The sequence below is a fragment of the Oryx dammah genome, unplaced genomic scaffold, assembly GCF_014754425.2.
Source record: "Oryx dammah isolate SB20612 unplaced genomic scaffold, SCBI_Odam_1.1 HiC_scaffold_2, whole genome shotgun sequence".
NCBI lineage: Eukaryota > Metazoa > Chordata > Mammalia > Artiodactyla > Bovidae > Oryx > Oryx dammah.
The window spans coordinates 110,697,171-110,713,531 of record NW_024070186.1 but is presented as its reverse complement, the minus strand read 5'-3'; the positions used below and the strand labels follow the sequence as shown (position 1 = coordinate 110,713,531).

General features: G+C 35.1%; 2 protein-coding genes across 10 annotated transcripts in view; both read right to left on the bottom strand.

Moving 5' to 3' along the window:
• Window positions 1-6,135, bottom strand: part of IMPG2 (interphotoreceptor matrix proteoglycan 2) — a 73,774-nt gene extending 67,639 nt beyond the window's left edge. For 2 of the 3 annotated variants that reach the window (XM_040225755.1, XM_040225756.1), the window contains exon 1: window positions 4,187-6,125. In XM_040225755.1, coding sequence (XP_040081689.1) covers window positions 4,187-4,526 — 340 coding nt within the window. In that variant the 5' untranslated portion in view covers window positions 4,527-6,125. Of the gene's footprint in view, window positions 1-4,186 lie in introns of all 3 variants that reach the window. The other variant, XM_040225757.1, reaches the window with a different exon arrangement.
• Window positions 6,136-6,456: 321 nt separating this feature from the next.
• SENP7 (SUMO specific peptidase 7) overlaps window positions 6,457-16,361 on the bottom strand; it is a 146,120-nt gene continuing 136,215 nt past the window's right edge. For all 7 annotated transcript variants that reach the window (XM_040225759.1, XM_040225761.1, XM_040225758.1 and 4 more), the window contains 6 exons: window positions 15,849-15,973; window positions 14,813-14,865; window positions 10,946-10,989; window positions 10,788-10,856; window positions 10,069-10,219; window positions 6,457-8,017 (listed from right to left, as the gene is read on the bottom strand). In XM_040225759.1, the coding sequence (XP_040081693.1) occupies window positions 7,880-8,017; window positions 10,069-10,219; window positions 10,788-10,856; window positions 10,946-10,989; window positions 14,813-14,865; window positions 15,849-15,973 (580 nt within the window). In that variant the 3' untranslated portion in view covers window positions 6,457-7,879. The remainder of the gene's footprint in view (window positions 8,018-10,068; window positions 10,220-10,787; window positions 10,857-10,945; window positions 10,990-14,812; window positions 14,866-15,848; window positions 15,974-16,361) is intronic.

Below are 16,361 nucleotides of genomic sequence, written 5' to 3'. Positions count from 1 at the left end.
TCAAAGACCTTTATGTAAAACCAAGAAATTATAAAACTTCTACAGGAAAAAATAACAGAAAATCTTTGTGACTCTGAGCTAAGCAAACTTAGATCCAATACCAAAAGCAAGTATGAAGCAAAAAAAAAACACGTGACATATCAAAATCTAAAACTGTTCCTCAAAAGACACTGTTAAGAAAAATAAAACAATAAACCAAACATTGGGAGAGAATTTATGCAAAACATATATCTGACAATGAATTTGAATTTGGAATTCATAAGGAACTCTTATAACTCAATTATAGGACAAACAATCCAATTATTTTTTAAATCAGCAAAATATTCAAATAGAAACTTCACCAAAAAAGATATATGAATGGCAAATGAGCACATGAAAAAGTGCTCAATGTCATTAGCCTTCAAGAAAACACAAGTTAAAACCACAATAAGATGTCACTTCATATCTACTAGAATGTAGTGGTTTAGTCACCAAGTCATGTCTGACTCTCAACCCCATGGCCTATAGCCTGCCAGGCTCCTCTATCCACAGGATTCACCAGGCATGAATACTGGAGAGGGTTGCCATTTCCTTCTCCAGAGGATCTTCCTGACCCAGGAATTGAACCCAGGTCTCCTGCACTGCAGTCAGATTCTTTACCGACTGAGCTATGAAGGAAGCTGCATCTACTAGAATGGTTACAGTTTAAAAAGATTGACTATACCAAGCATTACACAGATGTGGAAAAACCAGAGTCCCAATACACCGCTGGTGGTACAAGGACACTGGAAAACAGTTTTGGCAACTTCTTAAGAAGTTAAACATAGAACTATCATGTGATCCATCCATTCCACTCCAATTAACCAACAGATATGAAAGCAGATTGTTCACAGAAAAAATTTTTTCACAAACATTCATGACCGCTTTCTCTATAATCACCAATAACTGAAAACCACCCAAATATCCCCAAATGCAGTATATCCATAAAATGTAATAATACCCCAAAATAAATGGTAACAAAGTATTGATACATCAAAAAATCACAGATGAGTCTCAGAACAATTAAACTGAGTAAAAGAAGCTAAACAAAAAAGGGAGTACATAGTATGAATACATTCATATATATAAATGTAGAAAATGCAAACAATACCTGGTAATAGAAAGCAGATTAGTGGTTACCTCAGCTCTTAGATCAAGGGAGGTGCTCAGGGAGGAAGGGATTATAAAGGCACTTGAGAAAATGTTTGGAGGTAACTGAAAAATTCATTATCTTAGTTGCAGTGAGAAGTTAAGGATAAATACATTTGTCAAACCTAATCAGACTATATACTTTAAATATGTGCAGATTATAGGCTATATTTTAAAAGGTCCAACTACTAATATAATTTTTTGAAGGGAGGATACTATTAATTACTTCCTACTCCAAGCACCCCTAAATATCTGTTTAATTTCAAAAGTCATTAAGTTGAGTGCAGTTGCTTCTTGCTTAAATGGAGATATTCTTCAAATGTGTTATACCAAACAGCTGCTGCTGCTGCTAAGTCACTTCAGTCATGTCCGACTCTGTGCGACCCCATAGACGGCAGCCCACCAGGCTCCCCCATCCCTGGGATTCTCCAGGCAAGAACACTGGAGTGGGTTGCCATTTCCTTCTCCAGTGCGTGAAAGTGGAAAGTGAAAAGTGAAAGTGAAGTCGCTCAGTCGTGTCCAACCCTCAGCGACCCCATGGACTGCAGCCTACCAGGCTCCTCCGCCCATGGGATTTTCCAGGCAAGAGTACTAGAGTGGGGTGCCATTGTCTTCTCCTACCAAACAGCAATTGATATCAAATTATGTATGAAAGGAAAAACTCAGCAAATCATTAGAGTGAATTAGTTCAGTGGAAAGAGCTAAAATCCCTGGTTGAACAGTGAGTGGATCTAAACAATGTCTAAACAATTGGTTTTAGCAGCATAATCCAATTACCTCTTCCAAATCTCTTCAAAATCAAGACCTATGTTGAAATATTCATTCCCTTCCCAGAAAAATATCTGCTTCTGCTTCACTGACTACACTAAAGCCTTTGTGTGAATCACAACAAACTGGAAAATTCTTAAAGAGACAGGAATACCAGACCACCTTACCTGTCTCCTGAGAGACCTATATGCAGGACAAGAAGCAACACTTAAACACTTAGAACTGGACTCGGAAAAACTGGACATGATTGAAAATTGAGAGAAAGGAGTACAACAAGGCTGTATACTGTCACCGTGCTTATTTAACTGCTATGCAGAGTACATCACACAAAATGCCAGGCTGGATGAAGCACAAGCTGGAGTCAAGGCTACCAGGAGAAATATCAACCACCTCAGATACGTAGATGATGCCACTCCAATGGCAGAAGATGAAGAGGAATTAAAGAGCCTTTCATGAGGGTGAAAGAGGAGAGGGAAAAAGCTGGCTTAATACTACTACTGTTTGAACTAAGTTCAAACAAATGTTTGAACTAAACATTAAAAAAACTGAGATGATGGCATTCGGTCCCATCACCTCATGGCAAACAGATGGGGGAAAAAGTAGAAGCAATGACCGTTTTATTGAAACTATTGCTGGTTTCAGTATTTGGACCCACCAGCCAATAAGAATATTTCTTAGTTCTTGCTTAAAAAATAAGACATACTTAACTGTGTGTAAAATGCACCCATGAAATTGAGATTGTGCTACATAAGTACTACAACACAAAGTAAACCAAGTAGATGTAGAAAATTCATCTTTTCAAAGGATGAAAGTACCAAATGCTGTCAAGACGTAAATCATTCTTTTAACTAGAGTTTCTGAATCAGTATGGAAATGGTTCTAGATGGGAAAAAGAGACCTCTGAGAACTTCCTCTTAAAGGAGGTTAAATATACAAGCAGATAAGATCAAGGAGAGGAAAAAGTCGAAGCAGAAATAGATTCTCTCTCCTTGGGCTCCAAAATCACTGTGGATGGTGACTGCAGCCATGAAATTAAAAGACGTTTGTTCCTTGAAAGGAAAGCTATGGCAAACCTGAAGTGAAGTGAAGTGAAAGTCATTCAGTCGTGTCCAACTATTTGCGATCCCATGGACTATACAGTCCATGCGATTCTCTAGACCAGAATACTGGAGTGAGCAGCCCTTTCCTTCTCCAGGGTATCTTCCCAACCCAGGGATTGAAGCCAGGTCTCCCGCATCGCAGGCAGATTCTTTACCAACTGAGCCACAAGGGAAGCCCAAGAATTCTAGAGGTGGGTAGCCTATCCTTTCGCCAGCAGATCTTCCCTACCCATGAATCAAACCAGGGTCTCCTGCATTGCAGGCCAATTCTTTATCAATTGAGCTATCAGGGAAGTCCATGGCAAACCTAGACAGCGTATTAAAAAGCAGAAGCATCACTTTGCCAACATAGGTCCGTATGGTCAAAACTACAGGTTTTTTTCAGTAGTCACGTTCGGATGTGAGAGCTGGACCAGAAAGAAGGCCGAAGAATTGATGCTTTTGAACAGTGGTGTTGGAGAAGACTCTTGGGAGCCCCTTGGACTGCAAGGAGATCAAACTAGAAATCCTAAAGGAAACCAACCCTGAATATTCATTGGGAGCACTGATGCTGAGGCTGAAGCTCCAATACTTTGGCTACCTGATGTGAAGAGCCAGCTCAGTGGAAAAGACTGATGCTGGGAGAGATTGAAGGCAAAAGGAAAAGGGGCAACAGAGGATGAGATGGTAAGATACCATCACAGATTCAACAAACAAAGAGACAGTGGAGGACAAAGGAGCCTGGCATGCTGCAGTCCACTGAGCTGCAAGGAGTCAGACATGATTTACTGAATGAACAACAATCTTTCCCCCATGGTAACCGTAAGATTTTTTCTACATCTGTGACTCTATTTCTATTTTGTAAATAAGTTCATTCGTACCATTTTTTTTTAAATTCTACATATAAGTGATATTTTATGATAAACTGGTACTTTTAAAGTACTTAAGTGATTTTAAACCATGTCCTCTCTTAAAATAACAAACTTTTCTCTGAAGCTATATAAATATCAAATTCTTAGTAAGTCTATTTTCCATGGTTAGTAGAAAGATAATATTTGGTTCAGTCTCTATCCAAAATAAGACAAATTTTGAATTGTAAAGAAATACAACAACTGTTTTTGAACTACGTTTGAGTTTCACCATGGAGCCCAAGGGTTTAAATATTTGCTTACCTCGGACTTTAAAATACTTCACATGGTTTGCCACAGCCTCTGTAACACTTTCATCTGGGCAAGTTTTCACACCATTAGGAAATAAAGTAGATCGCTTTCTTCTGAGCAACCAATGTCTCTCAGTTTCTCTGTTGTCCAGAGGTTGTTTCTTTTTAGCAGACAGAGAAGAATCTGTGGATTCTGAGTCAGTCTGGAGGAAAAAAACTGTACTCTTGGGTTCTTGGATCTCTTCTAAAGATAAGTAGGTTTGTGCTACAGAGTGAAAGCATAAACAAAACTTCTGATAATGAATGAAGATACAGAATGAGAGGAAACAAAAAAAAAATGACATCCGTACCATGTCTGGATTTTTAACTCAATGCTCAAATTACAAACCTATATGCTTCAAGAGAAGTGACGTATTCAATTCTTTCTCCATTTAATTCCTCCTCTTTATTTCAAGACTGTTAGTTATTGAGACCAAGTATATATTCAATTTCAACACAAGAAATAAGAAGAGGTAAGGTCTGAATCAAGAAACATTAATGAAGAGGAAAACCAGAATTATTGGAGAAATTATCACACAGTTTAAATGAAGCAATATTAAAGATTGATAGAGTAATATTTGATTCAATTCCTTACAGCAATCATATCAAATAATGTTTTTAGAGAATATATACTACAGATATAAAGAAAAATTTAAAAAGTAACACAGATTTTTAAATACCTGTTAATGATGGAAGGTTTCCTTCTATCAGGACAAATATCAAAATACACAGAGAAATCTTCCCCAAATGAGGAAACATAATCATTTGAGCCAAAACCAAAAGGAGGAGGAGAGGCCAAAATCTGTAACTGAAAAGCCTTGAAATGTCCAGTAACAAACTGTTACAGAAGAAGTCTAACATTTATAAGTTTATGTATGAGAACTAACAACCATTCCAAAATCATTATAAATTAGCTGAATAAAAATGGTGTCCTTTCAAAGTACCTCTCCCTTCTTTTCTGAAATAACTAACATGCTATGAGAGCAGGAGAGATAAGCTAATTAGGACAGATGGGAAGAGACAATTTCTTTGTTCTAATCTAGTCAGCTAAGCTCTTTACTAACACTCTCCTTGCCTTTAATAAGCAGTCCACATAAAAATAATGTTTCCTCCAAAATAATAATGTTACACATACAACTCAGAATTTTACAATTTTTCTCAATCTGTTAGATTCACATATTCTCTGATTTTCTCTACAACTGATTTAGAAGCATAAAATGCCCAGACCAACTATACTAGTGTACATCAGAAATACAGAACTACATATAAAATAAAATCAGTTTTCTTGGAGCTGTTTCTGCTTGTAATAAATCTACTGTCTTGTAAGCTACTGTCTGTCCCTCCTTGATTTAAAAACTTGAAAATCTTCCACTGTAACCACTTCTATCTCCTTCCTCATCTATAAAATAGAACAGGAATAGTAAAAATAACTCATGATAGAGACAGTGCAAGCATTACAGAGGTATTAAACTTTTTCTATATCCTAGTTAAGTGATTGGCTTATGACTTTAAAAAGAAAGTCAAGTTTGTTTTTTTATCCCAAGAATTGTGAAATAAAAACAGTATTAGCTTCTTTAAGAAGGCTTTCCCTTTCCACTGACAACGCTCTTACAACCTCTCTACCAGCTCTTAGTATCACTCTCACACACATACCCTAAGCTGAACACACTCCGGTGATGCCAAAGAAACCATGATTTTTTTAAACAAGCATACTGAAACTGTTCATGTGTTCATTTCTCCTATTAGACTATAAATGACCTAGGAATAAGAGCTGTCATTCATTTTTTTCTACCTTGTACATTTCCTGATAGTAGTAGATGCTCAAAAAATGTTCCCTGAACCAACAATCAAAATTACCATATACCTGTTAAAACAGAAGAAAAATTAATCTAAGCATCAATTATATGACATGCACTGAGTATCACACAATTTAAAATTTATATCTAAAAATCAGTCACCTTTCATAAGGAAAAAAATTACACCTCAGCCTAATGAATTGGAAATATGTTTAATATAAAATGTTGGTATTCTAAAAGCATTATTTCCATATGAATTTACGAAAATGGATTTCAAACAATCTTCAAAACATAAGGGACAGTGATATCTTTGAAAAACATACAAACAAAAGTTAAGAAGTCACAATAAGATGTATTATATACTTGTTTTCCCAAAATTAGATATACAAAACAATGAATAGTCATCTAAAAAAGTTCCCTCCCCAACAAAGAAACTGGGAATGAAACATGTAGTTATAACCATTTTTATAGGAACTCTCCAAAGGACAAATATCTTTAACAATAAAAAGGTGATGACACAAACATAAGGACACTAAGGCTTAACTCAATTCACATGATTCTGAAACAAAACATCCCGATTGTTAGCTTCATCTTAAATTGCCTTTCCTTCACTGCTATACAGTTACAACATAAATCTAAGAGATGCCTAAAATAGAAGATTAAAATAATATTATTTTAAAAATTTTCTTATCTGAGAAAATACAATATAATTGTCCCCTCAAAATATTCCTGATAACATTAGAAGGTTGTAAAGAGTTGAATCATATGTAATACCATCATTATCACATCAATTCAAGACTGTTACCTGTCAGAACATTTAATAAAAACGTATGCTCCATCTGGTTCTTAAGTCTCTAAAACTTACAATTGAAAAATATAAAAGCAATGAAAGCAATCTGGCTTTTGCAGACAAATACTGGGTAAACAGCTATAAAATTATGTATTCAGTCGTAACAATTAGTATATAAGAATTTGAGGATTTTTTAATTAAAGTTATGAAGACACCAGTTTTATCTTCTATACTTACAGAAACTATACACATATTCTGGGATGTCAGAGTAGGATAGGAGTCCATATTTACATAGCTATATCTCAAATAAACTAAGTTGAGCTACATATGCAATTTTTTGTGATAGCTAAATTTTTTGCTCCAAATTCACTCTGAATGAACAAACTAAATTCTCAGATACCCACACATGACAGCAAAAGAAACAAAACAAACAACAATTAGAGTAACAGTTCCATTTAGCAACTGAGAAAAATAAGCTGCGCTTTGAAAGAGTGAATTCTTATCACCATCCTAACATTGTTTTCTCTTATGCTATACAGAAGGGATGCCGTAAATGGCATTTTCTGAAGCCTTGATACTAAATTATTTTTTAAAAAAAATACACAGTATTCATACTGCATGCTTGAGCTGCAAAGAATAAAACTACAATATAATGTGACTTGTCAACAAATTTGACAAGCACTGGGGCTGGCACCAGGGAGGACCTAACTCCCTTCAACTCCCAGTTATGTGGAAGTACAGATCACATAGCTTTATTATCTACAAAAACATTCCCACATTACATACACTATTGCATAATCCAAGCATATTTAATCAGAAAATATTTATGAAATATTTTGAATCAAATATTTATGAAACTTTAATTTCTATCTAATACATTAACCTATATCACCCCCATTTCCACTCCATCTATGAGATCCCAACAATTCTAATAATATATCTTATATATTTTAAATAATGTACAATGACTTGTAAAACTACTGCGAGTTATTTTCTTCTCTGTGAGCTGGCCAACACAAACGCTGGTAAGCGGCTTTCCAGTAATCGTATAGAGCATCTGTGTCATGTTTGTACAGATTAACTAGCTGCTGCTGCCCTTCTGTTGCTGTAAATGAAGCTTCAAAATGAGCTCTCGAATATCTTCCCGTTTGGTCTTTATTACATGACGAGGGAACCATTTCTCCAGATGAATTGGAAGTTCAAAGTTAACAATAGGATCCTAATGAGAGAAAAGACTATGTAATCACTTTAGCAGTATAATTCAAATTTGCTCAAAATTCATTTTTATAAGAAATGAGAAATTGCTAACTTTTTAAAATAACAGCTTTAGTGAGACATAATTCATATACAATTCACCTAAAGTATTCAATTGAATGATTTTCAGTATATTCAAAGTTGTGCAACCATCACCACAATCAATTTCATAGTATTTTCATTAAGCTGCTAACTTTCAAACATCAAAATTAAACACCATATGTTCTGCTACAATTCATTTAAGTGAATTAGTGCAAACAGAATTAGTAAACAATGATTCAGTACAACATAGAAGTCAGGTTGGTTTGAACACAGTATTCTCCAACATGTTACTATTTTGTATTAAAACAAAGAGAAAGGCCAGCAGTAAATGAAGAATCTCAGATAAAAAAACAGAAAATTCTACAGAAGTACCTTCTTTTAGTCTAAGAAAACAGCCAATTTAATGGTTTCAAGAACTGCTACATTCTCCATTATGTTAATCTTAACAAGGAACTTGCAACTGCAAAGACAATTCTGCCTGTCTTCAAGAAAATAAACAAATAAATGCTGAAGACTACTCTAGATCATGTTTATAAATTTGATGAAACTATTAGAAGCTAGATGTAAGAAGGATTTAATTAAAAAGGAAATTAAAAATCCCAGGGTTTAAAGCTGAAATGATGGCTGACTGTGATTCTAGGAGCATATGTCAGTGGAGATTTAACTGTGCAAGTATTTTTATTAGAATTAATGTCGTTTTTCTTAGGCCTAGTTACAAAGTTCCACAGGTTTTGAGTGATCAACCTGAAACCTATTTTCTTCCACCCACAGTCTGTTATATTAGTGCACAAATTTGTGAAACACAAGGTTTAGCTTTTTGAGTTCCCCAACCCCTAGGAATCTTAAGTGGTGCTACAACCTAAATGAGAAGTATACTCTACAGACTGGGGCTACATAAAGTAGAATTATACAGCAGATTCAGAATATGTTATGTAATAAGACACTCTGGATAATCTAAAAACAAAATCAAATCTCTTTGGAAAGAGTATTAGAAGATCTGAATTGTCATCCTATAAGGCAGTTCCAGTGTAGAATAAAAAAGGAAAAAAAAACCCATAATAACACATTTAGCGGTTTCCATAATGTATACCATCTTCTACTATAATCAATTCTCCCCAATTATACCAAAAGTTATAACTGCATACTATAACTTTCATGCTTTGAAAATACATTTAAGGATTATCTAAACAAGCCTCTGGTCAAAAATACCCTGTTTCTAGAGCCATCTTCATAAATAATACTGGTTATAACTGAAGTATTAAGCTAACAGTTCAAAAAAAAAAAAAAAGAGTGATTCCTTGCTATTTAAACTCTTTTTAATGTTGCTACAGTTCCTATAGAATCTCTAACAAGCTAGAAAATAATACCCATTCTTGTCATTGTACTTATGTAGCTGATGGTTTTCTGAGATTCTTCAATACACAAGTCTTTGGACTTGAAATTTTTCATCAAATTTGTCTGTCTTATTCTCTCTCTGCCTTGAATCAATCCATCTGCGATTCCAATTATATGTAAATTAGACTTTTTGACTGTACCACACTTGTCTCTTTTGTGCTGCTCTCTCCTTTACATTCTTTTTCCTTTCTTAGCTACAGTGGGATACTTTCTAGTGTCCTTTTTTAAAGTTCCCTAATCCTGTCTTCTGCTGTATTCAGTGTGCTATTAAACCCATCCAATAAGTTCTTAATTTCAGATATATGAGTATGTACTTTCAGTTCTAGAATGTCCACTCAACATTTTTTTTTAAAGCAGATTCCATTTTCACCCATTTTGTTCATCTTTGACTATTTTCTCCAATAAATTAATCAAATTATTTTAAAGTTCTTATCTTTTATCTCCAATATTTGGGTTATATAAGGTTCTATGCCTTTTTTCTTTCTTGATTACCTCTAACATTTTCCTGCTTCTTTGCTTGCCCAGTAATTTGTGATGTTAGTAACTGTGAATAAAAAATTTATTTATATCTTTACATACCTTAAAGAAGCTTTCCACATATTGCAGTAAATATACACCACAATCACTGCTATTATCCTGTTTAGGAACTTTAGGGCACAGGTCCACCATGTTTGTTTTGCTGAATTCACGATGAGTTTTTCGTTTAACTTCCCATTCTACTTCTAAATACCTTAAATCAACAAAAAGTAGAGTGACTTGAATAGAAATTTCTTTACTATTATGTAAACTTTCACAAAGATGTAAAAACATCTGCTGCCAAATATGTTGCCTCCAGCCACATTTCAAAAGACTTAAACCTTAACAGCACAAATTATAACTTGTGAGGCTTCAAAAATGCTAATAAAATCATCTGAGTTTCACACTAAAAACTAGACTTTTTTCAACAACTCAACTTTTACAACTCATAAAACATAAGTCACTTATATTTACAAAGTAAACTTTAGTTGCTAGTTTTTTCCAGATCCTATAGCAAATTTTAAAATTACCAACACACACACAAAATAAGAATGTGAGTTTTTCCTAAAGTGTTACTTTTGTTCAATTGTGAATACGAATTTCAAATTTATTTTCAATATAAATCCTTGAGAAATGTTTTATATATAATGGGGTTATTATTAATTAAATCTATAGACCTCACCTAAGTACATAATAAAATATAACTTCTGATCTAATCTTTTAAGTAATTCTTAAGGCAACTTACCAATTATTGAGATTATAGTAAAATCATCACTACTTACTCCCGTAAATTCTGAACTGTGTTTTGTATAGAAGCAGCTTTCAAAGAATCTAGTATGAGAATGCATGGCCTATGAAAAGCAAAGAAAGAAATCAAGATGTAAGTATTTGTATATGAAGTAAACATAAACATCTGAAATATGTGTTACAGCATACGCACCTTTTACACATTTTCTTTGGTACTGTCACATTCATCTCAGGACTCTGAAATAACATGAATTTTTATGACTTTGAAATTAAAGCTAGTTTGAATAAATAAATTTTCAGTCATTTAAAAAAATGTTTAAAATAACTTTAAAATTTCAAATGAGAATTCTTTTCATCATCTTGGGCTTCCCTGGTGGCTCAGAGGTTAAAGCGTCTGCCTCCAATGTGGGAGACTCGGGTTTGACCCCTGGGTCGGGAAGATACCCTAAAGAAGGAAGTGGCAACCCACTCCAGTATTCTTGCCTGGAGAATCCCATGGACGGAGAAGCCTAGTAGGTTACAGTCCACAGGGTCGCAAAGAGTCGGACATGACTGAGCGACTTCACCTTCACCTTTCATCATCTCAAGTAAGCCAAATTCATTTTTAAAATCTATTATTTTCTGTCACTGGTGAAAGAGTTCATAAGCTTTTACATGTGACCTTAAGAAGTTATTGAGCTTTAAAATAGCCTAAAGAACAAACTGGAACTTAAATTACTTGTATTCAGAGTTGCCATCTTAAACAAAGATAAACAAGTTAATTGAATCTGTCCTTAATCACATTATCTTAACTCCGTAAATGAAGTCAGTAGAGACAGACTTCTTCCCTTTGAAGCACAAGAAGCAAAGTATTAATGTATATTAAGGGACAAGAGGGTTTCCCTTGTGGCTCAGCTGGTAAAGAATCCGCCTGCAATGTGGGAGACCTGGGTTTGATCCCTGGGTTGGGAAGAGCCCCTGGAACAGGGAAAGACTACCCACTCCAGTATTCTGGCCTGGAGAATTTCATGAATGGTATAGTCTATGGGTTGCAAAGAGTTGGACACAACTGAGCAACTTTTCACTTTCACTTTCAAGGACAAGAGATGGGGTATTTTGTTATTTTTGCTGATAAATTTAAGAATCAATAGGTCAAACTTTCTTTGATATGTAGAACTTCTCAGTTATCTTTACTATGCTAATATAACAGTAAATCTCAAGGAGGGAAATAGAACACAGGATTTACTCAGCTTAACTGACTTTAAAATCCTTTTTATCATAAATGCATCTTAAAACAGAACTCATTTTGGGAAACCTGGCTCTAGAAGCAAGAAAAAACTCCCCTATTCTGCCACCGTGACATTAAAGAAGAAAACCTTCCTTCTGCCCACTCTGTTCCAGTGACAATAAAGACAAAAGCCTTTGCCAGAGAGGCTACTGCTATCTGTAAGTAAAAAAAATAATTAGGTGACTACCTTAATCAATTAAGATACCAGATCTAGATCATAAATATCAGTTTGGAGGTCCATTTGAAGAAAAGTTAACAGTAACTATCTTAGCCACAGAAGTCATATGGATTAACTGTGAGTCCACTTTGAATGATTTTTACCAATAATTTATAAAAATAGAAAGTGGAATGTAAAATATTGTATAGGAGGTGGTGACCAAAACCATCCCAAAGAAAAAGAAATCCAAGAAGGCAAAGTGGTTTTCTGAGGAGGCTGAGAAAAGAAGAGAAGCAAAAGGCAAGAGGAAAAGAGAAAGATATACCCAACGGAATGCAGAGTTCCCAGAAAATACTAAGGAGAGATAAGAAAGCTTTCTTATGTAACCAATACAAAAAAATAAAGGGAAACAATAGAATGGGAAAGACTAGAGATCTCTTCAAGAAAATTGGAGATATCAAGAGAACATTTCATGCAACAATGGGCATGAAAAAAGAAAGAGTAAGGACCTAACAGAAGCAGAAGGGATTAAGGAGCGGCAGCAAGAATACACAGAACTATACAAAAAAAGGTCTTAATGACCTGGATTAATGGCCTGTATAACCATGATGGTGTGGTCACTCACCTAGGAACAGAAAACCTGGAGTGTAACGTCAAGTGGGCTTTAGGAAGCATTACTATGAACAAAGCCAGTGGAGGTGATGGAATTCAGTTGAGCTATTTCAAACCCTAAAAGATGATGCTGTTAAAGTGCTCACTCAATATGTCAGCAAATTTGGAAAACTCAGCAGTAGCCACAGGACTGGAAAAAGTCAGTTTTCAATACAATCCCAAAGAAGGGCAATGGCAAAGATGTTCAAACTATCACACAACTGCATTCATTTCACATGCTAGGAAAGTAATGCTCAAAACCCTTTGAGCTAGGCTTCAGGAGTATGTGAACTGAGAATTTCCATATGTACAACCTGGATTTAGAAAAGGCAGAGGAAACAGAGATCAAATTGCCAACATTCATTGGATCATAGAGAAAGCAATGGAATTCCAGAAAAACATTCACTTCTGCTTCACTGACTATGCAAAAAGCCTTTGACTATGGAAAATTCTTAAAGACATGGGAATACCAGACCACCTTACCTGTCTCCTGAGAAACCTATATGTGGGTCAAGAAGCAACAGTCAGAACTGGACATGGAACAACAGAATGGTTCGAAATTGGGAAAGGAGTATGTCAAGGCTGTATACTGTCACCCTGCTTATTTAACTTCTATGAGGAATACATCATATGAAATGCTGAACTGGATGAATCACAGGCTGGAATCAAGACAGTCAGGAAAAATATCAACAACCTCAGATATGCAAATAATACGACTCTAATGGCAGAAACTGAAGAACTAAGGAGCTTCTTGATGTAGGTGAAAGAGGAGAGTAAAAAAGCTGGCTTTAAACTCAACAGTCAAAAAACTAAGATCATGGCATCTGGTCCCATCACTTCATGGCAACAGAAGAGGAAAAAGTGGAAACAGTGCCAAATTTTCTTTTCTTAGGCTCCAAAATCACTGTGGATGGTAATTGCAGCCATGAAAAGACACTTGGTCCTTGGAAGGAAAGCTAGACAAACCTACACAGTGTATTAAAACCAGAGACAACACTTTGCTGACAAAGGTTTGTATAGTCAAAGCTATGGTTATTCCAGCAGTCATGTACAGAGAGCAAGAACTTAAGGCTGAAAGTGAAAGTCACTCAGTCGTGTCAGACTCTTTGCAACTCCATGAACTATACAGTCCATGGAATTCTCTAGGCTAGAATACTGGAGTGGGTAGCCTTTCCCTTCTCCAGGGGATCTTCCCAACCCAGGGATCGAATCCAGGTCTCCCACATTGCAGGCAGATTCTTTACCAGCTGAGCCACAAGGGAAGCCCAAAGAAGGCTGAGCACTGAAAAATTGATGCTTTTGAATTGTGTTGTTGGACAAGACTCTTGAGAGTCCCTGGACTGCAAGGAGATCCAACCAGTCAATCCTAAAGGAAATCAACCCTGAATATTGATTGGAGGACTGATGCTGAAGCTGAAGCTCCAATACTTTGACCAACTGATACAAAGAGCTGTCTCGCTGAAAAAGACCCTGATGCTGGGAGAGACTGAGGGCAGGAAGAGAAGGAGGTAACAGAGGATGAGATGGTTGGATAGTATCACCAACTCAATGGACATGGATTTGAGCAAAGTCTGGGAGATAGTGAAGGACAGGGAAGCCTGGCATGCTGTAGTCCACGGGATCACAAAGAGTCGGATATGACAGCAATTGAACAACAATTATTGCAAAAACTGATGAAATGATGAAGAATGAAAGTACATTTTCCCATAGAATTTAGAAAATTAGCTGACCAAGATGATCAGATAAACTACTAAATAAATGAATCTAGGAAGTTAAAGTAAGATAAACAGATGCAAAAAGAAAGACAGTTTCCCTTGATCTCTTTCCTATACCAACAAAATAAATCAAAGAATCATAAATCAGCATAATTTAATCATATGGTCCACCTGTATCTGTCATAGCCTACCCAGCTATGCCTTATTTGAGAGAGAGAATTGTTATATTCATGAGTTTTCCTCCCTTCACATTTATAAAAACACACTTACTTGAGAATCTTCTGTACCTGAGGACAGTGCTGAAGAAGTATGCAGATCATTATCTAGTCAGAAATAACAAAGCAGTTATGTGTGTTTATTTTATGTCTACTACAAAGTAGTGGGATAAAAACTGTAATGTGTATGCACACTAGTAGTTAAAGGAAAAAGAATACCTGGGAACTACTCAATTTTTTTTAATGGTTAATATTACAAAAAAATCCAAGTGACAGTTAAAACAGACAATGCTTAATTAGCTGTCATGAGACAATACATAAACCCTACTGCCAAATCTTGAAATACCAGTTAGCTGGGCCAGTTTCCTATAAAAAGACAATCTTCATAGAATGCTCATTTATCAAAATCTCCGCTGTTTTAATGCAGAGAACCATTAATTCGTCTAGTAATAATTCTAACATATGATCATAGGGTGTTGCATAAATACACTTTTACAGCACAGCAGAACTAGACAAAATTGAAAATAATCAGTTACTAAATTTTTCAGTTTTTCTTTTCCCACAAAAGATACAGGCTTTGGCTAGTATTAATGTTAATGACTAATATTAATTCTGCTTGCTGCTTAGGCTACAGCTATAAAATATAGTTTGATTTTTTTCTCAAAGAAAGTAGGCTTATTTACCTACTTAAGATCTATCTGGGTTGCAACATAAAAATCATGGAGGAAAGAGACCCCTATATTACCTAGTCAAATTACAAGTGTCAACACGACCAGTCTTGATTTTATACCAAGAGAAAGAAAAAAAGGGTAGATTTCAAGTTATGCCTGAAGATACATGATATGACTTCTTAGCAAGAATATTTTATAAAAAGTGCTATGATAAACTTGATATAACAGTATAACTTGAAAATTATATTTTGTTTATACATGAGTCTGGGTATCATGAAAATTTCAGACATTTCTTCTAATAAACTAAATGATATGAAATAATTATACTATCTATACTATCTTTCAACCTCATATTGTTCTCTAAAATCATTTTACTTTTGCCATCATTATTAAAAATATGATCCACATTAAGTTTATCACCTATTGTTCTGCTGTCATGGTGGGATTCCTCAGCCTGGGAGTGCTGGGATATAGTCTGTGGAAAATCTTCATACACAACTTCTTCTAACCATGGAAAACAAATGACTGCAAGATACCAGTGAGACCTGTTGAAAAAGAAATATAATCTTAACACAAAATCTAAGCAATATAGAAGAATATGTTCTAGAACTATAGCTGAGAAGGTGGGTATGACAAATATTAATTCTGAAGTTCACTGTAATATCTGAACAAACATTTCGCAACTAATTTAAAAAGTACTAAGACTTCTTAGGGTAAAATCTGAGTAATTCAAACTTACTTTTATATAATTAATATTTCCTGCTGAGGATCTGCTTTAATAAATAAACAGACTTACAGCATCATCTTTTTTCTTTTAGTGCTTAAAGAGTTTGTTCTCTTAAATATTTGAAGATTCACCCTGAATGCTTTTCCTTTTTTGTTTAGAAAATCTTTTCTTGAGTACCCCTCAACTCCAAAAAAAAACTCTATGCC